This window comes from Rhinolophus ferrumequinum, chromosome 20, assembly GCF_004115265.2.
Source record: "Rhinolophus ferrumequinum isolate MPI-CBG mRhiFer1 chromosome 20, mRhiFer1_v1.p, whole genome shotgun sequence".
Classification (NCBI taxonomy): domain Eukaryota; kingdom Metazoa; phylum Chordata; class Mammalia; order Chiroptera; family Rhinolophidae; genus Rhinolophus; species Rhinolophus ferrumequinum.
Window position 1 is genome coordinate 12,156,272 of NC_046303.1, and position 23,835 is coordinate 12,180,106.

The window sequence follows — 23,835 nt, forward strand, 5'->3', positions numbered from 1 at the left end:
ATGTCAAGGTTTGTTTTCTTAACAGGCTCCTTGGAAGGAAATTTTTCATTTGGAATTAACCTTGAATAAGTTTTTTTTCCCCAAGAAATGAAAACAATGTGGGTACCGAAGTACGGATGGAAACCACTCTATTATTTCACCCGATGACTTACAAATGCAGTACGCTCTTTGATCACGAGCAGCCGCACTCCTCACAGCACCAGTTAACAGAAAATGTTGAGAGAATCAGGTTTATGCCGACACGCCTGGAAGATATATGACTCCCATAAACTCTATAGCCTCTACGGCTGTTACTGCCTTTTTTTTTTTTTAAATCCCAAACTTTGACAACCTAACAGGCCCACATGTTAAAAACATTCCTACCAGAGAGGCTACGTTTAGTCAAGGGGTGTAGAAGAGGCATTCGGTCCTTAGAACCAGAAACGCAGAATCGTCCAAGAAAATGAATGTTTTAAATAAGTCCATGTTAGTGTTACAAAGGATTTTCCCCGTAAGTATTTGTTGGCTAAATGATGATAACAGCTGTTCCTGCGAGTTGTCTGAGTCTTTTGATCATTAAAATGTGTCCTTTGAACCAAGCTAACCCACGATGAAAAGATTCCCACTTTCATATCACTTTAAAAATTCACTGCAATTAGGTTCCTCGAAGCACTTGATTATAATTTTTTCATAAATTGTACAGTAGGATCCTTTTCTTGACTTTTTTTTTTTAAGAATAAAAGACAGACTAAGAAAGTGAAGAAGGATTCCATCATATTTAAAAAAAAAATTTTTTTTATCCTGGTTTATTTTCCCATTAAATTTATCTATGGCTTCAAAGTTGAAGTGGCACTTGGATTCTGGATGTTTTCATGATTGAACAAGTCGCCATCTCATTATAAAGAGAGAAGGTAAATGTTTCCTTTCACAAATGGGACGGTTTATAAACATTTTAAAGAAATCGACAGCTTATGTCACCCCACTTATATTTTCCACTCTTCGACTTTAAAAGTGTCTTTGAAATTAGCATGTTTTAAAATAACTGAACATGCAAGTATGTTTATACCTACCCATGAACCAGTTGCCATATCTGGGTCACTCAGTGATGGCAGCATACTTAACCAAGGCTTCTTTGCCTCTCTTACCCTCTTCACCCAAAGCTAAGTGATTATCCTTTTCCGCCCTCGTATTTGCACTTGTGCAGTTTAATGACTAGATATTACAACTCATGCTTTATAAGCAAAACCTTTCACTTACGACACTTACAAGGTACATAAAAAGTGCAGACTGCATTTCTTTTCTGCCATGCTTCCCCTCAATAATGTCACCTGTGAGGACTCAACACACATCCTTAATACATTCAGAGTTCCCTACATCCGAGTCAGTGAATGTTACTTCTCCAACACAAACTCAAGAGAGAATGGTCAGCCACAAAATGGACTCTAAATTCAAAATGGCCAAGGCTACCGAGACAACTCCATAGAAACCCACTGAAATGGGAGTAAAATTCAGGTCACTTCTGAGCAAAGCTCATCCCAGATATTTTGTGGTTGTTAAAAAGGTATTTCATTTTAATTTGGATGCTGGGTGTCAAACGTCCTGTTTCGAAGTACTAATGCAAAATGCTAACCCAGGAGCACGCAACCCCACCTTGGGTACCATGGGGCTCACTTTCCTTCTCAGATGGGAGCCCTGGCAAGTTTACTGCTGACTGACACCCATTTGGGGGTGGTCTGCCTCTGGTTCCTCCTCTTCCACGTCTGCACTGTACTCTTCTAATGCGTCGTCATCTGCATCCGGAAGCCCCAGTAACTACAAGGGAGAAAAGAGAAGCAGCTGTGAGCACTGAGGGTCCCAGGCACGAGGACCATCGAAAGCATCTGGTCCAAATTCAACAGCACGTAGCAGGACTTAGAACAGCAGCTAGGGATTTCCCTCAGAGTTAACTACTCCCACAATTACATTTATGAACTTATTAGACGGGAATATCAATCCTTCAATGGAGTGGTGCTCAAAGGGTTAGGTTTTCTTGGGGAGCCTGGAGAGTCACTACTTTTAACTACACAACCCGGCATCACATATGACCTATGCACAAAGATACTACGTCTACGTACCCGCACACAAACCTGGGATGTTAGCAGTAGTACAATGAACAGGGCTAACTATCCCATCAAGATGTCAAAAATCTATTCCCCGCATTTCCTCCCCTAAAAACACACGACGCTATTACTTATAACACATGGACATGTGGAAACTACTAAAATGTTCTACAAAATGGTTGAAAAATTTATGGTGCATCTATAAGATGGAATCCTATTATCCACTGAAGATAGTATTTTAAATAATCTGATATACAAAATGTACTCATAAGTGTAAAAAGAACATGATAAAAATTGTGTTTCCATTATGATATAGATTTTCTTAAAATTTATACACAGATACATAGAAAAATAGACCTCAGTGAAGTCCAGTTACATGTTAAGAGTATTTTTGAGACAGTGTGATTATGGGTACATTTCTTCTTTTTCTCTTTTTGTATTTTCCAAATGCTCCCTAATCATCACCAGGGAAATTCATAACTACACAGTGCTTTTCTTAAAGCACCGACTGGCCTTTGGTTAGAGACTATGAGTGCCATTTGCTGGGTCAGATCAATATGACCAGAAAGCTCTGGTACTGGACGGAGGAAGCTGTGACCTTGGGCCTTGTCTGTGATCGTGGGGCACCCATCCCAAGGCTCCTTAATGAGACTTACTGCCTGCGCGTGGCCAAAGGACCTTGTCCCATGGTGGCCGCTTTGTCCCATGGTGGCCGCTTGGTTGATCACTTTGAGGCAACTTCACTGAACGGCCCTACGATCTAAACACTAACTGCAGTAAGACATGAAATAAAAAGGCCCATTCTGTTTACTCTGCACTGCCTCCCTAGTGTCCTGCCACCCCCACCCCTTTCTTCCCGCTCCCTCCCAATTGCTTAAGTGAGGGACAGATAAGCAGAGTTGTGATGAAAACAATGCCTTCCTCTGAAGTTCTCTCGCAGGTCTCAAAGAGCCCTATGAATGCAGAGCAGAATCATCCACTAGGCACCTCTGGTCATATTACACAGGTGGCCTGCCAGGGTGGACACGGCCAGCTGCAGACACACGCTTTCCCCTCAGCGCTCTGAGTGTGGCAGCAGTCTCAGAGGCTGGTCACGGGGAAGCGCGGGGCAGGAGGAGGACATCTCAGCCTGTCCGGACAGTTTGGACCAATCTTGTGTGTGCTTGGGAGCAGGGAGAAGCCCCTTTGTCCTACTACTGTCTCCCTTCCATATCTTAGTGGATGGAGTAAAAGACAAAGTTTGCCTCGAAAGAGAGAACAAAAGATGGTTGGTTACAATGAAACAGATGACTAATATTCTGGTGTTCCATTTTTATTTGCAAAGCTGCCAGATGACACAACAAGGTCAAAGTATCCAAACAGTAGTAATATTTAAACGACTAATAAAAAATAAATATGGTTGCCACTGTCAACAATTCCAGAATCACCTGAATGCCAGAACAAGATGTATTAATTTAAATAAATGTAACTCCCCATTATATTAAAAGGAGACCCCTGAAAAGAGGAAGGGCCAGTGGGTTCCCTCTCACTTAGCAGATCTGACTGCTGGTGGCTGCCCAGAGCCCTGGGTTCAGGAGGGTGCTGAGCGCAGTGGGAAATCGTGTTCAGTTAGCAATGACTGTCGTGGGTAAAGAGGGCACAGTTGAGGTACACATCTGCATACTTGCCACAGTGTCCTAAAGAGACACGCCAGTGATTCGTTTTCGTAACACAGTAAGTCACATGGACCCAAACCAAGGTACCTCCCAGCACCCTTCTGCTCCTCAGCTTAGGGTGGCCTGTAGAAGAGGTTCCAGGCAAGCCAAGCACAAAACCACTGCCTTCTCCCTCCCCTCTCTGCTCTTCGTAGCTCCCTACCTCACCTTCAATGTGGCTCAAGCCCATGGTTCTAGGTCTAGAGCATCAGTGATACGGGAGGTCCTTCCCTTTGATGGGAAATATTCAGATGTTGCTCTGAGAGCTGCTCACCCCCTACCCTTACAGGAGGCAGAAGAAAAGGAAGTTCTCAATGGCCTTCTGGACTTCTAAGGCACCTTAGTGTAGGGTCTGCAGATTCCTTGAGAGGCTGTGTGGAAAAGGCACTGGACCTGGCTTCCGGAAGCCGGGGCTCTAGTTGGGGACCTCTGCCAAGCCACTGTCTTTCTGAGCCTCGGTACCCTTCTCTATAGAGTGGGAATCATGACACTTGCTCTGCCTCTAGAGAAACTATGCAGAGTAACTGAGAAAGTGAATGTGGCCATGGTTTGCACACCACAGTCTTGTGAATTATCTAGTTCTGTCCTATCATCTTGCTTCTCATTTTAAAGCACAGCCTGTTCAGTTATTCAAGGAGAGTCACTGCAGCATCAGTAGGCTGCCTCCAGCCCCTGCTCCTGCCTCTCTTCTGCTGGGCTTGCTTTTGGACCACGTGACTGTTTATTAGTCCTGTGGAAAGTAAGAAGCGAAGTAAAAGCTGAGCGCTATTAGCCTCATTTGATTGTCAGGCTTACATTCAGCATTCCACTGAAGCAACCAATTTTGTCTCACTGCAGACTTAATAATAATCATAGTTAATATTGCTCAAGTTACTACCTGCTAGGCACTGTCCGAAGCAGCTGTACATATAATAAGTCCTTTGGTCCTCATAAGAACCCTACAGGGTAGATACTAATATTATCCTCCTTTTACAGGTAAGACCGAGAGAGGATGAGGGACTTGTCAGAGTTACCGAGGTTAAGGTCAGAGCTGGATTCACACCCAGGCCATTGGACTACATACTTCACACGCCTAACCACCAGGCTACCCAGGAGATGCCCTTCTAGCTGTCAGTGCTATTCCTGTAGCTGGAGGCTTCAATGTTCTCTACTGGGTAATACACCTTGTAGAAAATTCCGTATGCAACGTTAACGTCTACATTTACAAGTATGTACAATTTGGAAGGATGTGGAGAATAGAAAAAGCACCAGGACTAGAATTTGCCTGGGATTCCAAAGGATATCATACAGACATGTAATAATCTAGCACTCCCGCCAGCCTCTGTCTCCACTCCCATCTATGGTGGGTACGTCTAAATTTAACTTCTGGATCCAAATTTTGAACAGCGGAGAAGACATATCAGAGACAGGAGCACAAACAGACTGGTGAGAATCCTGGAGTCCTTGCTTTCACTACACCCACACATTCTTATAAGGAAAAGGAGACAGGCCCAGAAACCCTGTCTGGTATATTTAAATTACTGCTGAGAGTCATAATCATTAATTCATATTTCAGTAAAATGTTTTCAGTTGACCGGAAAAAAAATCCCTATGCTCACTCTGGACAAGAGTGTTGGTGTTTCCAGGGTCTTGCTGTCCATCAGGCTTCCTTTGAACAACCTATGATTATGTAAGAAATTCTGGGGCTCACCCATCCAAACAGGATTGTACTGGAAAGGTAGAGATGCCAGCCCTTGAGAATTAAAGTCCTGTAGATCCAAGAGAGTATCAATTATCTGTAGGACTAACTGAATGTTTTGGAAAGTGATGTAACTGGTTGAAGCCATATCCAGGTGGCATTTAGCATCTGCTGTCTCTAAAGGTGGCACACACTCAGCAGTGGGCCAGAGTGTCTTTATAAGGGGAGGAGGTGTCTGTGCCTTGGAGAGTGCACTCAACCAGCTAGGGCTTTGGTGCTTTCCATAAATGTTTTGTGGTTTCAGAGGTCCCAGGAAGCTCCTTTCTGAGGATTCTTTGAAGCAGCATTCCTCATGCTTTAGTACATACAGAGGGTGCCCCCAAAAATGTATACACATTTTAAGAAAGGAAAACTGTATTAAAATTGTAATACTCAATATATACCAACGACAAAAGATGAATACAAGTCCTGTTTGACTTTTGCAGTTACAAGAGGTGCTCAAAGTGGTTACCATCAGCGTCCAGACATTTCTGATTATGGCGAACTACTGCTTGAGCAACGTTGACCAAAGTGTCCACTTGTATACATTTTTTTGGCACCCAGTATGATTCACCCAGGGACCTACCAGAAATGTAGATTCTGATTCAGTAGGCATCAAGTGGGACCTGAGATTCTGCACTTATAACAAACTCCCAGGACATGGAGACACTGCTGGTCCTGGAACCACACTCCAAGTATTGAGACTCTTAAAGCATTTAGGGAATTTGCCACCATTTATCTTAATGATCCATAATGCTGGTGGTACCAAGAAACCTATGATGGGATGCTGGTCAGTCTATCTTCTTGATACTAGGGGAAAAAAAGAGGTAGGTGGCAAGATTGCAAATGGGCAAGAGTAGTAGGTACTCTCTTACTTTTAGGGGCCATTGTACTTTCTAAAAAAGACAGGGCTTGAATATTCATAAAGTGAGCAAAAAATAAAAGCCATAATTAACTGCAGTTGTCAACATTCTATGTCTTTTATTAAAACCCACAAGTGTGTATAATCTTTTCCTATCAGACTTTCTGACCATGAGCAGCTTCCCACAGGTGGGTTCTTTCTCTTCTGCCAGGCTCGTGACCAGACTAAGAGTAGAAGCAAGAATTGGACTTTTTCTGGGTCACAAAGGGTTTTCCTATGGCGTTTAATCTCTGGCTCACCAGCCGTCAGTGGCAAACTGACTGTATCAGTCTGGTTCATATGAGTCTCTGCTTGTTGAGAGTTACAAACGTGGAGTTACACAGCAACCCCAGGGAGGGGCCCGGGGTCAGTCGGGGGAACCACGGGTTCTAACTCCACGTAGGGTGGTCAGAGCAACATGAACCAGCACAGTACACAAAACTGTCATAGCAACAAGTGCCTCATGGCTCCAACGCCCACAGTGCTGGGAAGAGGAGGAAGAGCTGGGACTCCAGGGAAATAAAGAAAAGCTTTGAGAGAATCTGAAAGGGCAAAGATAAGGTTTCGTTTAGCCGCTAATGGAAATGGTAATCTCTCTCTTCTCTTATGAACTGTTTTTTTAACAAGGGGGAAGGTCCGTCAGTCATCACTAAATAAAAGATGTGAAAACGTAGAGGGAAAAAAATGACTGGCACAACGACCATTATTTAGATCCATAGCCACTATTTTATTATCTAGCTCAATCATGTGACGACCGCAACTGTCAACCAAGGGCCACTTAAACAAGAAGAACGTAGGATCCCGAACTTTGCCAACTCACATTTATCAAGGCTACTGACCAGCATCTCTGAAGCAATTAGTGGCTGCATAACACGGATAAACCCGTCAGCTCACAGATGGCAATGACAACCTCCTTGCTGCTGTCATTTGCATACAGGTACCATTTGGATATGATGTTCCAGCAAGAAGGAAAAATCCTAGGTTCAAGCAAGAGGCCCTGGAGTGGAGCAGAATGTGGTCCCTCTAGGAGGGAAGCTGCCCGATGAACTCCCCAGGGTCATGGATCCGCCCAATAAGCGTCTCCTAACAGCAGTGACGAGCCGGAAGTTGAGATGACACTGCAGGATGGCTGGGCTCTGGCAGTCCTTTATGTTCTTAGTCTGATTTTGAAGCTCCCTACAAATCCACAAGACAGAGAGACAGGTATGGGGTACTGAGGTTGAGCGATCTGCTAGAGACCACCCAGCATGGGGGCCAGACAGGCCAGCGCAGGACGGAGCCACCTCCCCCACTGGGGACATGTCTAAGGACTCGGAGCTAAAGGGCCAGGATGGGCCTTTCTGGACTTCCTTCTTGGCCAGCCCTCTTCCTCCTCTGAGCTCCTCTAGATCCTGCCATTTCTTCAAGTCCCACCTCCTCATAAAGCCACTGCCCTGCACTTCACTTCGTTCCTCAGTGAGTCTGATACTCCTAGCCCTTCTGACACCTTGTAGACAATACAGCTTTTAACAAAACACAACATAGTTTCTGATTATAAATGTTTTCTGTGACATCATAGAGCATTTAGGAAAAAAACAGAAAAGCAGAAATGTCACCCGTAAACCTGCACCCAGCGGCTCTTTGGTCACATGCCCCACTCGGGGGATGAGTGTCCATTCACTCTTCTGGGAGCACCGGCACCTACACAGCGAGTTGTATGGATTAGCTACTGAATGGACATTTATTACGCTGTCCAAACCAACGCTGATCAACTTTTGATTGTGAACCCCAATAAAGCCTCTTTAACTTCCCTTCTGTTACCTAGATGCTGCTATTAGTTAGGCATGTGCTGAAGGCACTGAGCAAATTGATTTTTCTCTCTGCCAAGAATCGGAGTCCTATAAAGGGACTCACTAAGTCCTACTCGCTTCTCAACAGTATTTTACCTGGTGTCCCCATCCTGTCCAGCGTTTATTCAGTGCTTCGCATGTGTAACGTGCTGTACTAAGTACCCTACAAGAATTGCGTCATTTCATTGTCACAGCAACTCTAAGGTAACTATTGTCATTTGTTTCCTAACTTTACAAATGAAGAAACTGAGAAACAGAGGTTAAGTAACTTGGCTAAGGCCACACAGCCGGCAAGAGGCAGAGCTGGGACTTGAATCGCTGCCCACAGAGCTTGGGTTCCTCATCCCTGCAGTGTCCTGATTCCACAAAACTGGGTAAAGAGACCACAGGCAACACATTCTACAGTTCGCACCACTAATTTCCACTCAGGAAATAGTTCCCCAAAGAACCAGCACATCGGAGTAAGCTGAGCAAGAGCGGAACTGCTTCGCAGGCTCTGCACGGTCTCCAGCAGTGTCTGGGCCAACACAAACGCTCTGTGTGTAACATGGAGTTTCTCGGTATGTTTCTGTGGCTGTCTCTCCTACCACAAACGCAGCTTCTTGAGGGCAGCGCTGGGCACGGCGGCCTGCCCCTCACTCTCCAAAACAGTGCTCTGGCAAAGAGCAGGCGATCGGCAACGTTTTGTTGAAAATGTGATGAACAGGTAGAGGAAAACTAGGAGTCGGATGGTGAAAAAGAGTTAACAATTTTTTCCCCTTTCAAATCCAACAACAGATTTCCTGGGGTGGGGGGGATGGCCTTTGACTGTGATATTGAGTGTTTCCGTGGGGGGAAGGCAAACAAGAAAAAGGAAAACAAACACAGTCTACAAAGTTGGTATGTTGAAAGACAGAGTGCTCAAGTGGCCTGCTTAGCGTTTCGGACAGGATCCCTCAGGAAGGCCAGAAGACTCCACGCTTGGCCCGTGCATCAAGTGTGCAGGCTTCGGTGGAGTTAGTTAACTCTGTGTGACTGATGCCCCCTAAAGGCAGAGAAGGCTGTCAACAGACAGGTCCTTATCTTTTGGAGGGACCCACAGGGCAGGGGCTGGCAATGGGCGGGCCAAGGAGAAGCAAGGATTCAAAGCCACGGTGAGGCTGTTCCAAGATGGAGGCGACAATAGTTCCCCTGTGCTTCCCAACTATAAGCAAAAAGCAGCTGCCCAATCGGTCAGATGACCACAACTTTTCAGGGGAAAGATGTGAAGTTCGCCTGCTTGACATCCCTGTGGCATTTCGGGATGCATTACTTCAAAAATACTTTCAACTACAGCAGCAACAAGACCCTTTCGTACGTCTTATTTCTAAACCCAACGCCCCCTTACATAAAACAGAGAAATAGCGGCAGCGGGAAGAATCGCGCTCTTCGGTGGAGATGGAGAGGGTACACGCTTCCGCACGGGTCTCCAGCGGGCCTTCATTCTGGGCTGCAACACTTCCTCTCATCCGAGCGGGCCACGGCCCGACTGACAGAAACCCAAAACCCCACGCGCACCTCCCGTTGGCTCTCCCCGAGGGGCAAGGATGCCCAGCCCACGAACGTCGTCTCAGGAAGTGGTTCCCCCAAGAACCAGCACATAGGAGCACGCCGAGCAAGAATGGGCGCCCAGCACCCAAAACCTTCCCCACTAGAGGGCGCTGTACTGGGTCAAGGCCTCCTCGCCCGTGGGGCATCCACGCTGCCCGCGAAGGAAGGCTCTGCTTTAGAAATGAACCCAAACCCTGGAAGTCCAACAACATGAAATCAAATCTGTGTGTGTCCATGACACGCAGCAGCTTGAACGGAAAGAAACTATTCCACCAATCCAATTGTTTTCAGCAATACATCTGGACTTTCTTGGACTGCACTTCCCTCCCCTCCTCTCCCCCCCGTTTATATGTTACCAAAATATAGTCATAAACTTGGTAAAGAAAAACAGTAAAACGGGTTCCGGCAGGAGCTCCCCTTCTCCAGTTAAGCCAATTCTACAGGTATTTTGCCGGCTACCAGAGACGACTGCCACATAAAGAGGACCAGGTGGCAGACAAGTGAATGGCACAAACCCCTGCAAGGAAACCAGCTGCAAAACGGCTGTATCATCTGCTACCAGATCTTTTCTTCTGCTGAAGACGTGGGAGAATCGATATTTTAAAAAATGTACCTACTGGATATCTCTACCTGGATGTCTAAGCGGTGTTTCAAAGGCTGACGTGTCCAAAATGGAGCTCCTGATGGAATCCCCAAACGGTTCCTCCTGCGGCCTCCTCCGCGGCACTCAACGACAATGCCACGCCCCTCACGGCCTAGCCAGGGGACTTCGGCGGCATCCTTGTCGCCTCTTTTTTTCTCACGCCCCGCTTCTGATCCACAGCCAGTCCGGTTGGGTCTCCTTTCAAGGCATCTCCAGAATCTGACGCCTTCATCCCACCTTCACTGCCACCACCCGGGTCCAAGCCCCATCGCCTCCCACCCACATGACAGCAATGGCCTCCTCGCCGGTCTTCCCCTTGGAGCCTATTTTCAACTTGTCAGAGGGAGCCTTTCAAAATGTGAAGTCAGATCCCTCTCGGCTCAAACTCCACCAGTGGCTCCCATCACACCCGAGTAAAAGGCTAAGTCCTTCTGTGACCCGCAACCCTTCAAATTCTTCACACTCCTCTCTCGCTCCATCCCCACCGCCACCACCACGGCTGCCACCATCACCTGGTTACACCAGCCCCAACTCACTCCTCAGACTCTGGTACCTCCCACCCCGTTGCCTTCATATTTGTTCTTCTCTCTACCTGGAAAGCTCTTCCCCTAGATCTCCTCGTGGCTCACACCTAATTTCAAGTTTTACTCAAACGTTACCTTCTTAATGAAGCCTTCCCTGCTCCCCTAATCAAAATTTTCAGTACCTCTAACATTTCCTGCTCCTTTTTGCTAACTTACTTTTTTCCCTTGACTTATCACTGACACGGGTTGTACTTAGTTATCCTGTCTCTCTTGCCACTAGAGTATCGGCTCCGTGAGGTCAAAGAGTTTCACCTGTTTGATTCAAGTGCTAGGAACAGAGCAGTACGTAGTGCCAAGTGCCTAGTGGGCACTCATTAAGTATATATTCAGTATATATTGAATGAACGAAAGTGAAATTGACCATACTTTTAAGTCAAAAATCTATTTTGAATGTGCCAAGCAGGCTTAGAAAAGTAAAAAACTTAAAAGAATGAATTGGTTGGAGGAGTGATACAAATCATACAGAGGGACAACAGCCACTGAAATTCCAATTCTTATAACAGTGGATTCAATGATTGGGACCAACTCTTTCACAGAGAACTGAAAAAAAGCTGGATTCAGTATGAAAAAACGCCTTCTTAAATATATTCAACAATTAGAACGTAGAGAGGTAAACCTAACATAAATAGCTGCTTTTGTCCTGAGGGTATCTGCTGACCTAGAAGAAACAGCTAGAAACATTACTGCATTTGTGGCCTACTCTAAGAGCTAGGGGGACCAAAGTCAAATCCAGGGTCTTCCAAAGGAGCCGAATGCTACAAACTACCCCCACGTTAAGTTGGGACCCCAGAGGCCTATATCCTTGCCATGGTCTGAATCTGTGCCCCCCAAATTCATGCAGTGAAATCCTACCCCTGAAGGTGATGCTATCAGGAGGTGGGCCTTTGGGAGCTCACTAGGTTATGAAGGTGGAGCCCTCACGAATGGGACTAGGACCGTAGAAAACAGGCCCTCGAGATATCTTTCTTACCTTCCACCAAGTGAGGTTCCAGTAACAAGATGGTCGTCGGTTTAGAAAGCAGGCCCTCACCACACACCAAGTCTGTTGGCACCCTGACCTTGGACTTTGAGCCGCCAGAACTTGAGAAATAAATGTCTGTTGTTTCTAAGCCACCCAGTCTGTGGTATTTTGTTCAGCAGCCTGAATGGACTAATACAGCTCTTAGGACCAGGATGAGCTGGAAGAAAGCAGACCTACAGCCTGGCTTTTCATCACCTTCACTGTTCTAAGAACCACAAGTCCTTAATTGTTTGGAGGTGGTCTCAGACTGACAGGGCCCCCAAGCCCTGGCAGAAGCAAATGAAAACCCTCTCTGGAGGAAGGCACCCTCCTCTAAGCCTTAATTTATTCCTATATATACATTTTCAAATACAATAAGCAGCACACAGAGATAATCCAACCCACAAAGAAACACGATACCAGGAGTGAGAACCATTTGAAACAAAAGACAACAAAATAATAGACTTACAAACCTTGAAATACTGGAATACCAGACACAGTCTATTATGCAACCATGCAATCATGCCTACTATGTTCAGAGAAACAAAAGACAAGCTTGAAAATTTCAGCAGAGAAGTAGGTACTAAAAAGACTTTAAAAAAAGAAATAAATAGAAATTCTAGAGCAAATATCCTTGAACGTGTTGAGTATTTACGGTGGGCACAGAATTTAACTTGGGGAAGTGTCAGGACACTGGTCATCTGAACTTATCTTCCAATAAAAATAAATGGAAATAGGTAATTTTTAAAATAGGGATCTTCTTCTTTTAAAATAGAGTCTTCATTTTACATATTTTGCAGCTAGAATTCATTTTATATGTGTTTCTGCTAGAAGGAATACAAACTGTTAGCTAGCCACAAACATACAAATCCCGAAATCCCAAGGGGTAGGGGAAGCAAGCACTCCGTAAGAGATTAGCAAAAGAGAAAAGAATAGACCCAGTATCCAGTTTCATCCTTCGCCATACCCACAGACATGGTGGTACATCCTTCATATAACCTTTGGGAAGTTCCCCAAATCTAGGCCTCACTGTTCTAAGAGAACCTTCACAGCACTTCCAAACAGTTTGGTTTTAAGTCTACCGCATAAGGACGAGAATACGCAGTGGTCTCATGAAGGCTCTGTTTGCCCACCCTATCAGAGATCCTTAACTCAAGTGATGCTAGAAATAACTATCATCCTTGCAACAAACAGCTGTGTCACATCCCATTTTCCCCTCCCTCCCGCCCTCAGCCTCCCTCCGCGAGCTGCTATCTTTAAGCCACAAAGCAGACAAGAGAAAAACAATTAGTCATCCCAGGTTTTGCCCACTTTCCCCACAATCCATGTTATTCAAAACACAATCATGGTAGAAAACAAGACGGCTTTAGAAGGCAAGCAGGCACCTACAGGTCTGAAAGACTTGAAGACTTTTTCCAAGACTTCCTGGAGCGTCTTCTTGCCGCAGGAAGAGATGTAATCCTGTGCTAGCTGCAAGAAAGGCAGGCAATCCTCGCTCTCACTCCACACGTGCTACATGCCCGCAGGCAAGGGAGAGGAGAAAACAAAGACACACAGTCATTACACTTGGTGTGAAATACAGAAAACCAAAAAGATTTTTTTCTTAATTGCATGCATCTGAAGCAGGCCTCCATTCCAGAGTAAAATTTATATATTCCTTCCTGATTTGTTTGCGCTGAAGGGGATAAGAAAATGTATACCCTATAGAACACCCTAGCTTTTGGTCCATAATCTCACCGGCTGGATTTGCCATCAAATCTGCTCATAGGTCGTAAAAAGAACAGTGGGGTCAATATGCATGATTTCCACTGTTTCCCCTCTAGGGCAGGACGAGGGTGGCTTTAAAACAGGAGGGAAGAGAAACCAAGAGCCTGCATACTCCTTAACTTTGTGTTCAGCAATGGCTGAGGGATTCATTAGGCATAGTTTATAACCACTAACTTGGAATGAGACATTCTTTACCCAGATTAGCCTGTGAGTGGGGGTGATGGTGAATTTACTTCAAAACGAAGTGAATTTAGGAGAACACACAGAAGAGTTATCACTTAGACACTGGGGGAGAAAGGCTTCTGAAAGCTCCCATTCCCTTAAAATGCTTTTAGAGGGCTCCATCCCAAGCACCACTTCTCAATGTCAGCATGCGCCAAGGAGACTGGCTTTAGGTTTTCATTTTTTCTTTCCACATGAGGATATCCATTGTTGCACATCTTTAAGACTAGACAAGTCTCTCCCATACATGTTTAAGGATTTGGAATAAGGCCAAGACACAGGCTTGAGAGCTATGGAGGCAGAGGGACAGGCATTGGGCTATCAGGAGAACATCAGGGTATCTACCAGGTACCAAAAATCACTGTTTAGAGAGGACTGGTTTGACAGCTCAACACTGGTTAAAAAAAAAAAAAAAGTGTAGCAGCATGGGAGAGGATGACTAGCAGACGAGAGCAAGAAGCAGGGACCAGACAGCAGGAGACGAAATTTATTTGGAGAAATGGCCCATGTGAAGCACACACGCGTCCCTCCCATTAATACCAATGGTCAGGGTATCACCCCAGAAAGGAGTAAGCTCTTCACTCAATAAACACACTTCACTTTTTTCCTTCTGAACTAGATCTATAGACTTAAAATACTGCTCACATCTAAGAGACAATAATTAGGTGCTAATGTGCTATCTGTACAGCCAATTATCCACGTTTCATAGATGCAAAGGGCCATTTCTGACACGTGCTGCTCTAATTCCAGCGGACTGCTAGAGTAGCTTCTGCCTCGTCCTAATAAAAGGTAACTTAGATTCTCTCACTTGAGAGAATTGCTCAAACACAACTGCCTATTAATTAGACCCTAAAAGTTGTCAAGCCACTGAAATGCCATTGATGTAACAAGTCCCTTACATTGTACGAAAGTAGAATAGTACAAAGTGTTTTTATGTCCATTATTGAACTTGATTCTTAATCCGTGGGGGTTCAGCTAGAATAATAAAATCTCACTTTCATGTAAGTTCTGCTCAGCACCCATTTCCATACTCAAATTTTAAAAAGTTCCAGTGCATTTCAATTCTTCTCTAAGTTAAAGATGGGATTGACATCTAGCACACACAATAGAAAACTTTAAGCCTGCCTTCCCTAGATTGGTGAAGATTTAAGAAAAAGCAAAAAGTTTATTAAATTCCTGGCACAGTGCCTGGCTGGCATGCAGTGGATGTTCAATAAATGGTGGCCAGAAGTACGCTCTTCTCCCGTTTTGTTTCTGCAGGAGAATGGGGCGGGTGAGGTTGGGCTTTCCACCTGCTTCATGGCCGAAGTCACAGGCTGAGCAAATCAGACGCCCAATGTGGCTTCACCGAGAACACTACCCAAGGCAACGTGGGTTATAATCCACAAGTTGGTGTATCTATGAAAACTTTGTATACCTGTTTGATTTGTTTGTTTGTTTTTAAGTGCATTTGCGCTTGAAATTACAAAGTAAACTAAGGAAAGTGTATCATTCAAACAGTAACAGAATTGCAGTGTAGCCAACACTGTTTGGCAATCAGTTTCTTTGGTTAAATGTTTCTAAGCATTTCTAACATCAGGAGGAAATCGTTCATGCCACGATTCTCATTCCTTCACTTTTGGAGTTGTTGATTTATAAGTACATTTTGAAGAAGGAAGACTTAACACCCGATAAAGGAGCTTCTGTTCAGTCAGCTTAAACTTCCTTCATTTGGCTGTCTAATTCACCCTGATTCCCAGTCATGTTGGTTTTGTGGGTTTAAAAACTCATTTTCACTGAATCTCTGCCCAAATGACAACGTGAGTGACGGGGCGCAGGGTTTGGAATCAGACAGACCCAGGCATACATGGCCATTCAAAGGACATCAGTTATTAAATGCTAATTGTTTCATATCCATTGTATCTCGTAACAAAAGTACTCAGTTTTATTTTTTGAATAAAACTTCCCAAAATAATCAAGGTAGTCAGCAAAGATCCATAGAATACAAGAGCCAATGAACTAAAAAATAAGTCTGCAGTTGGGAAAATAAGGACAAAGGGAAGAAAACAACGAAAGGAAAATAAGATCAAAGCAAAGGTAAGCGGGCTGGGCCACCTGCTAGGATGGGACACAGATTTGCTTTCTGGAGGCCTATGCAAAGACAGAGAAGCACAGTGCCCGGAGGCAGTGCCTGCAGATAAAACAGCCCAGCTCTTCAGAATTAATAGACAAAGGGCTAGGGGCAGGATGGCTACCTCTTAGGAAAAATGGGGGGGTGGAAGGGCAGGAAGCACATCAGGTGCATGGGCTGATGCCTCTGAAAACAGGATCTGGGGTTTTGTCTCGTACAAAGGCAGATGGGTAACTGCAGACCCAGAGTCCTGCACCACTGGGCATGGCCACCATGACTCCAACTTGGAAAATATTTTAAGCATGTGTAACCGAACACCCACTTGGGCCATGAAAAAGACTGGAATGGGGTCAGAGGACTCATGGCTTTGAACAATGTACAGTAATTCCCTGGCAAATATAAATGTAGGTACAGAATGTATTGGCTTTCCAATAGGACAGTTAGAGCTAAGGCAGATCACAGACCTCGCTTGTTACAATAGGAGAAAGGCCAAGGAAAGGTTTGGCGAAGGAGAAGAAAGCAGTGGGTCTCAAGCTTTAGTATACAACATGGTCAGTTAGAGGTTTATTAAAACACAACTGCTGGGCCCCACCCCGGACTGTCCCATGGGGGCGGGGCTGAGAATCTGCATTTCCAACAAGTTCCTAGGAGAGGCTCAGGCTGCAGGTTCTGGGACCACACTTTGAGAACCGGAACCTGAGCCGGGCTTGTGCTAACCGCAAATTTGGGGGTATGAGGCTGGGGATGAGCATTACATTTAAAACTCTCAATGTCATTACTGACTAAAACCAACTCCAAATTCAGGACAGCATGGTTGCAGCGAAGTGGCCCTTGCTGTACTTCCGAGCAGCCTACGCTTTCCTGTAAATTCCTGCCCATTAGGAGTTGAAAATCCCTGGTGAGAACTTTGATTTTAGAACAGGCCATCTGTGGCCCTGCTTTCTGTTATTAAGTCGGACTGGAGTTTGTTATCAACGCTTGCCCATATTAAGACAATATACTATGTCATCTGCAAATAGGAAAACGACCACCTTTCTGTTTTCTACATGGCAATATCCATCTTATCCAAAAATGGTATTAGATCATTAAGGTAATTCAACCCTACAAGCGGCTTTTTGAGGACAAAAGGCCATTGCCGTAGTCCTGACTCTCACTGCACCAATGACTTCAGAGCTTCTGCCGTCAGCAGTACCAGGGAGTCCATTTCGAGTTGGTGTAGCTTAATCCAAAACAGACTATTGTCCATACAGGAGGTGGCAGAAGATAAAAGCTACAAGCCCTCTCATGCTACCCAACATATGCTACCTGCACAGGGTGGGAAGGGCATGGCTGGCCATACCTATGACCTGCTCTTTATGCCAGCCACTGATCCATTTTACCAAGGAGGAAACTGAGGCTCAGAGGGGTTAAGCAACTTGCCCGTGGTCACACAGGGAACAAGAGGCAAAGCCAGGACCTTACCAGAGATGTGCAGCCTTCAACCTGAGCCTCAGCTCCTTCATTTGTAAGTCACAGAAAATAGTAACACTCATGGAACGGTTATAAAGATTACAGGAGATAACCTGCAGACCTGCAGCCCGCCTCTCATTAGCGTGCTCATTCCCATCTATGTGAACGCATCTGAGCATAACATGACTCTCCTCAGATTACCACTCACTCCACAGATATACGAAGGCCACATCTTTGCCCCTGAAACAGTCTCTCTACGTGAATAATGCACGGCCACTATTCATACAGTGGAAAGCTTTACAGTCCACCGTATCCTCCACTTAATCCTCACAATACTAACACAATATAGATATGATTAGCCCCATTTGACAGATGAGGAAACTGAGGGTAGAGTTTAAATTAGACAAGAAAGTGTTCTCTCTCCATGATACTACCATATAAACACAATGCAATCTTTTTTAAACCAGTTGTATTTTCTTCTCCAAAATGCAAGGTTATTTGGCCACCTAGAATGAAAATAGGTGATATATATATATATATATATATATATACACACACACACAGATATTTAAATCACATAGTTTTTCTATAAAACCTTTTCCTTTAATACTATGACAACTGCTATCTTTGTTTTTGTATTGAGAAGGGATTAAACTATACAAATTTTAGATCCAAACATGTTTTGATGGGTTGCCAAAAACAGTAGACAACAGGGGAGTCTTTCCTTTGTCTGGTCATTAGCGCCCGGGCACCAGCGAGGGGCAGGGCAGTGCTCTTTGATTAGAGCCCCTTTCTCCTGGGCAAGAACAGTAGGGAAGCAGCTGGTGCTGCCATGCCCAGGGCGTGTGACACCTACACACGCACCCCTGTCCGGCTGGTACATGAGTGGCTGCCAACACCCCACTCCTCAAGCCTGGCAGAGCCCTCAGGACCTGAGTTGGCTACAGAGGGGAGTGTGCCACCTGTCCGTAAGCCCTCGGCCCACTCCCGGTCACACCTGTAGCCAGGCAGGATGAGCCCCGTCCCTGAACTCCCAGCACAGACAAGACGCTGGCAGCTTCTTTTGATTGTAGGACCAGACTTCACGGAGCGTCCACAAAGAGAGGCCCAAATCAGGGCAGCAGTTTGGAAAGGAACAGCTTGGACCGGATGGCCTGTGAAGCGAGAAGGGGACAGAGGGCACGAGGGACCCAAGAGCTGCCAAAGCAGAGGGAAAATAAAAGGAGGTCCTTGTTCCTAGGCATCTGGAGTTACTGGCCTGATACTGCCTGTGGGACGGTCTGCAGGCTGGGAAGGGCAAGCCTCTGGCCTTGGGCTCAAGTCCTGGTTCTGCCACTTCTCAGTGGTATAGGCCTGGATGAATCTCTTACACCGAGCCTCAGGTTCCTCACCTATAAAATGGGGTTAATAATGCCTACCTCATAGACTTTTTGTGCGGACCAATAAGATGTCCTTAAACCCACAGTCTAAATTGGTCCCTAGTTGTCACTCCTGTGATGCTATGTTTTCAGTACAGGGCTATGGGTCAGGGTGCTGCTCCACTTACTAGCTGTGAGAAAGTTAGTAAACCTCACTGTGCTTCAGTTTCCTCATCTGTAAAATGGAGATAATTATAGAGTACCTGGTGAGATTACTAAGAGCAAATGAGTTCATATATGCAAAGTGCTTAGAGCACATAGTAAATTGCACATAAGTGGTAGTTGTTATTATTGTTCTTTGAAGCTGTCATTCTTGAAACTTAGTATCTGTCTTCTACAGTAGATTGTCATTCATTCATTCATTCATTCATTCTTACAAACACGGACTGAGCACCTATCATGCGTCGGACACTGTTCTAAGTGCTGTGATAAAGTGATAAAGAAAACAGACAAGGTTATTGTTCTCATGAAGCTTATAGTCTAGTGGGGGAGGCAGAAAATAAACACGAGACTACCAAGTACTAATGAGTGCTATGATAATAAACGGTTTCTCCCAGGTCTGAATGGCATAAAAGAGCCAGACCTGTAAAGAGGAGGGGGAGGAATGTTCTAGGCAGAGGGAACAGTGAATGCAAAGGCCCTGAGCTTGGCATGTCGGAAGACCAGAAAGGCCAGTGTGGCAGGAACATAGTAAGGAAGGGGGAAGAATGGTCCAAGATGAGATCAGAAAGGTGGCAGGAGACAGATCCTGTGTGGGCTTGAAGCCAGCGTGAGGGCTTAGGTTTTACTGCAGAAGTTTAGGTAGGGAGGGACTGGCGGAGACATGACCTGGGTTATATTTTAAATAGATCCAGAGACCGCCAGAGAGTCACTAATATCATCACCCCCATTTCAGGCACTGTTCTAAACAAGTCTGCTAGGATGATAATGCTAATATCATCATCCCCATTTTACAGATGTGGAAATCGTGGCATAGAGAGACTAAATAACTCCCCCCAAGGCACACGGTAGACATGGGGGGCCGGGGAGCAAACCCAAGCAGTTTGCCCACAGGGTACTTACCTTAGTGTATTTCAACCATTAAGCAACACTGCCTCTTAGATGGATAGAATGGCCCCAGGAAAGTGAAGGCAGAGACCCTATTTGTATTCCAGGTATCCCTGGTACAAAATAAGCCCTCAATAAAATGTTCGTTGAATGAATGATGTGAAGACACTTTGTAAATTGAGAAATGCTACAAAAATATTCCTAGTAAGAAATCCTTGAGATTATAGGGATTCATTCCACTCATCTAAAATTTCTTCTAATGCTAAACAGATTTTCCTAGGAAAATGAAAAGGAGAGAGGTAGGACACTTTGTACCTGAGTTCCTTTAACTAAAGGCAAACAGCAGCCTGACAAACCTGGCATGGGACAGACAGGAGCAGAGGTTTGGGTTAAGAAAACTCCAGGGGTTAGCATCCTGTCCGTCCATTCCGGCCTCCAGAAACTGAGAAAGTGCCAGTCTACCCGAAGAATGACTTTTCCCATTTTCATTTTTCTTTATATCATTTAATTGTCAGTGAAAGAACACTTTCAAGCAGTTCACTCCTACAGGTGGGGAAACATTTAAACTATAATACAGGTGATCTTGAAAAAGGCCGTATATACATAATGTTTCTGAATGGGTTGATATACATATTCAAGGGAAGAGAATGGCCTTGCATTTTCTCCACCCACTTAACCTCCTGGGAGTAATTTCTTAGGCTATGTCTCCGGTAGTCCCAGCAGGAAGGCTGTGTGAAACTCTCCCCACAATATCCAGAACCCCACTGATTCTTGCCCTATGTCAGGCAATAAGGAGGAGGGAAGAACACTGGCCGACCAAGGAAGCACAGGTCTGGAAGGGACTACTAACCAAGCCCTAACATGGCAGTTAGTTGGGCTCTGATGCCCTTTTCACTTTATCCCTGGGGCTTTCTCACACTTTTACAATGTTGTAAGTCCCTTTTTTCATGACCTCCCACTCCTCCCAATAACAAACAACACTTACTTACTTATTTTAACTGCAGTTAACAGTTTTCTTACATATATATATATATATATATATATATATATATATATATATATATATAGCTTGCTCTTCATAAGTACATGTGAAAGAGGCATTCTGATTCACATTTTACAGGTGAGAACATTGACGCTCTTTAAAAAAGAGACAAGCTCTAAACTCAGGGAACCCCAGATCTAACCGCTGATCCCAATTTGTGGGGCCCTTGCTATGTGTGGAGACTGTTATGTGCTTTATCCAATAGAGTGGGTACTGGCATTATACCCATTTTTTTTGATGTATAAACTGAGCTGGGGGACAGCAACTAACCAGAGTCACAGGGCCAGAACTCCGATCTGGCTGTCACCCAAGGCCATCCCTCTTCCACAGTCACAGGGCTGGGGCCCCGGTGGGTTCTTCCTCTCCGAGGGGTTGAGTGGGGTGGAGGGGGTGGGAGGGGTGTGCTTTACGGCCGAGACCAAGAAAGGTGATCTTCCCGTCTCTCTAACTCCTTGGAGAACTTTCTATGGATGGTACCGGCAAGCGGCGGCGAGGAACTCGGCCCAGCTTTGTCTCACTCCACCTGAAGAGCCAGGGCCAGGCAACCCCACCTCCGTCCGCAGGGGCGGCAGCAGCGCCAGCTCCAGGCTCAAGCCGGTGACCACACGGTAACCCGAGCCCACAGCCGCCTCCATCTTACATTTGGGGACCATTATTTTTCCCCCGTCCTTACAAACACTTCATGGAGCGCCATCCTCGCCCCGTCTCCGCACCTCCTATCCCAACTGCTCTGCCCTCCGCAGCCCCTTCCTAAACTGCCAGCGCCAAAGATCCCAAGTGGGCACAGGATGCAAAGTCAAAGATTTGGACGCAGCAGTTCCAGGTCCCGTTGCCTCCGAGCCCGAGGCAGGAGCGGGGACTATGATGGGGAGCGTGGAGGGGGAATTCCCTCTCTTCTGATAAAACCAAAGGGCTTTAAGGGGCCACAGCCAGCACCTCAGCTGGACAGAACCCGCTCAGAAGCTCATAGAAGAGCAATGAAAGCACAGGGGACAAGACGAGCCCGTGTGTGTATGTGCGCGCGCGCACGCACACGCGCGCGCGTGCGTTTTTAAAGATCGGGGTGTAATTCCGCAAAGAAGGTCCAGGAGATGGGGCATCGCTAGTGTGGACAGAGGCTTTGTGTCCAAACAAGCAGCGCGGGGAATAACCCGCGGGGCTGGAGGGTTCCCCGGGCGGGGACAACTCGAGGAGTTGCCTGAGCATTGGGAGAGGAACGGGATTCCACACCCAGACGGGACGCCTGGGTGTAGGAAGCTCCGGACTCTGGATCCCGTCTGTGGGAGGGTCCGTGCGCCCCGGGACAGGCTGGTGCGAGGCGGTACACCCCGGCGATGCTCCAAGCGAAGCACAGTGCACGGGCCTCCGGGTCATGTCCCCGAAATAGTCCGCCCCTGCCCCGCTCCCTGCATCCTAAGGGCGTCCCTGCCCGCCGCCCAGCCGACCCCACCCGGAACGCTGACCCCGCCGCGCCGGACCCCGGGGCTTCCCCGGCCGAGCAGCGGGGTGCGCGGTGGCGAGCGGGTTGCGCACCCTCCCCCGCCCCCCGACACACAGCCTTCCTAGTGTGCCGGGGCTCGGGCGCAGGGAAGCGGCCGCGCGGCCACACTCCCGCGCGCTGCAGCGGTCCCTCCCCCAGGCACTCACAAAATTGTCTCCGCAGTCGTTGTCCGGACACAGAACGTAGAAGGAGACGCCGGGGTCGGCGTAGAAATCCATCCTGCGCTCGGTCTCCTCCGTGGCGATGAGCTCGAAGGGCGTATTGGAACACCATTTCTCCGCAACGTCAGCCAGCTGCTGGAAATCCATCCTGGCCCGCCGCGCCCGCCGCTGCCTCAGCCTCCTCGCGCCGCCCGCCGCCCGCTCCCTCCGCCTCCCGCCCGCCCGCCCTCCTCTCTCCTCGGGCGCCCTCCTCCCGGGCGGGCAGCGCGCGGCTCCGCAGGCTGTCGGCCAGGCAGCCGGGACGGGCGGTGCAGCTTCCCTCCGGTCCCGGGGCTCTTCCCGGCGGGCTCTGTTTACATGCTGTGTGTAACGGGGTGGGCGGCGGCCACGGACGGCGCAGCGCCGCGCCCGGCTCCTCCCGGGCCCGCCTCCCCGCCCGCCCCCTTTCGGGCAGCCTGGGAGGCTGGCGCGGCTGGGGCGGGGCGCGGCGGGAGGGGCCGGGCGCTCCGCGGGCTCCTCCGGCCCCCCGCCCCCGGCCACTTTTTTTTTTTTTTTTTTTTTTTTTTTTTAAATAAACGAACCCAAAGCATCCCCGGGTCCTCGCGAGGCCAGGGCCACCCCAGCCCGTGACGTCATGGGTCCCAGCCAATCACCGGAGCCGGAGACCTGGGCCTGGGCCTGCGAGCCGGGTGACGTCACAGCGCGGGCTCGACATCCGCGGCTTCCCGGGTTACAGTGAAGCGAGAAAGCTGGTTGTCCGTCTTAACGTTTATCTGGAGTTAGAAGGCCGGGGAAACAATGCCGTTTAAATGCAGGGGACGCCCACAGAATTGCAGATAATTTGTACCTTGTCTGAGGCTAGCAATGGGGGAACTGAGAAAGTCTAAGGCAAACGGAGCTTTTCTTTTCCAGAATCAAAGCTCTGTCCTGTAAAGGATGTAAAGAAATGTTTCCCCTAAATACATTTATTAGACACTGATATGAATGCCCACTTGGAAAGGAACATGAAACTTTTCGGTTTTTTTTTTTTTTTTGCTTTAACATAAATCTGAGTATTTCTTAGAAATAAGCCCATATGACTGACGAGCTTGCATATTATTCAG

At 46.8% G+C, this 23,835-nt stretch overlaps 1 protein-coding gene across 1 annotated transcript; it reads right to left on the reverse strand.

Moving 5' to 3' along the window:
• Positions 1–298: 298 nt before the first annotated feature.
• MTURN (maturin, neural progenitor differentiation regulator homolog) lies at positions 299–23,112 on the reverse strand. Its single transcript, XM_033088380.1, has 4 exons — positions 23,011–23,112; positions 22,718–22,923; positions 13,405–13,527; positions 299–1,791 (listed from the first exon to the last, which is right to left on the reverse strand). The coding sequence occupies exons 2-4, from the start codon at positions 22,877–22,879 to the stop codon at positions 1,681–1,683; spliced, it is 396 nt and encodes a 131-aa protein (XP_032944271.1). The 5' UTR covers positions 22,880–22,923; positions 23,011–23,112; the 3' UTR covers positions 299–1,680.
• Between the last annotated feature and the right edge of the window lie 723 nt (positions 23,113–23,835).

Excerpts from the sequence above, each read along its gene's own strand:
- MTURN (XM_033088380.1), bottom strand. The coding sequence starts at position 22,879 with ATGGATTTCCAGCAGCTGGCTGACGTTGCGGAGAAATGGTGTTCCAAT. Across the intron at positions 13,528-22,717 it reads ACGACTGCGGAGACAATTTT|CACGTGTGGAGTGAGAGCGA; the intron begins GTGAGTGCCTGG and ends GCGGGCATGTAG. Across the intron at positions 1,792-13,404 it reads TCTTCAAGTCTTTCAGACCT|TTACTGGGGCTTCCGGATGC; the intron begins GTAGGTGCCTGC and ends TCTCCCTTGTAG.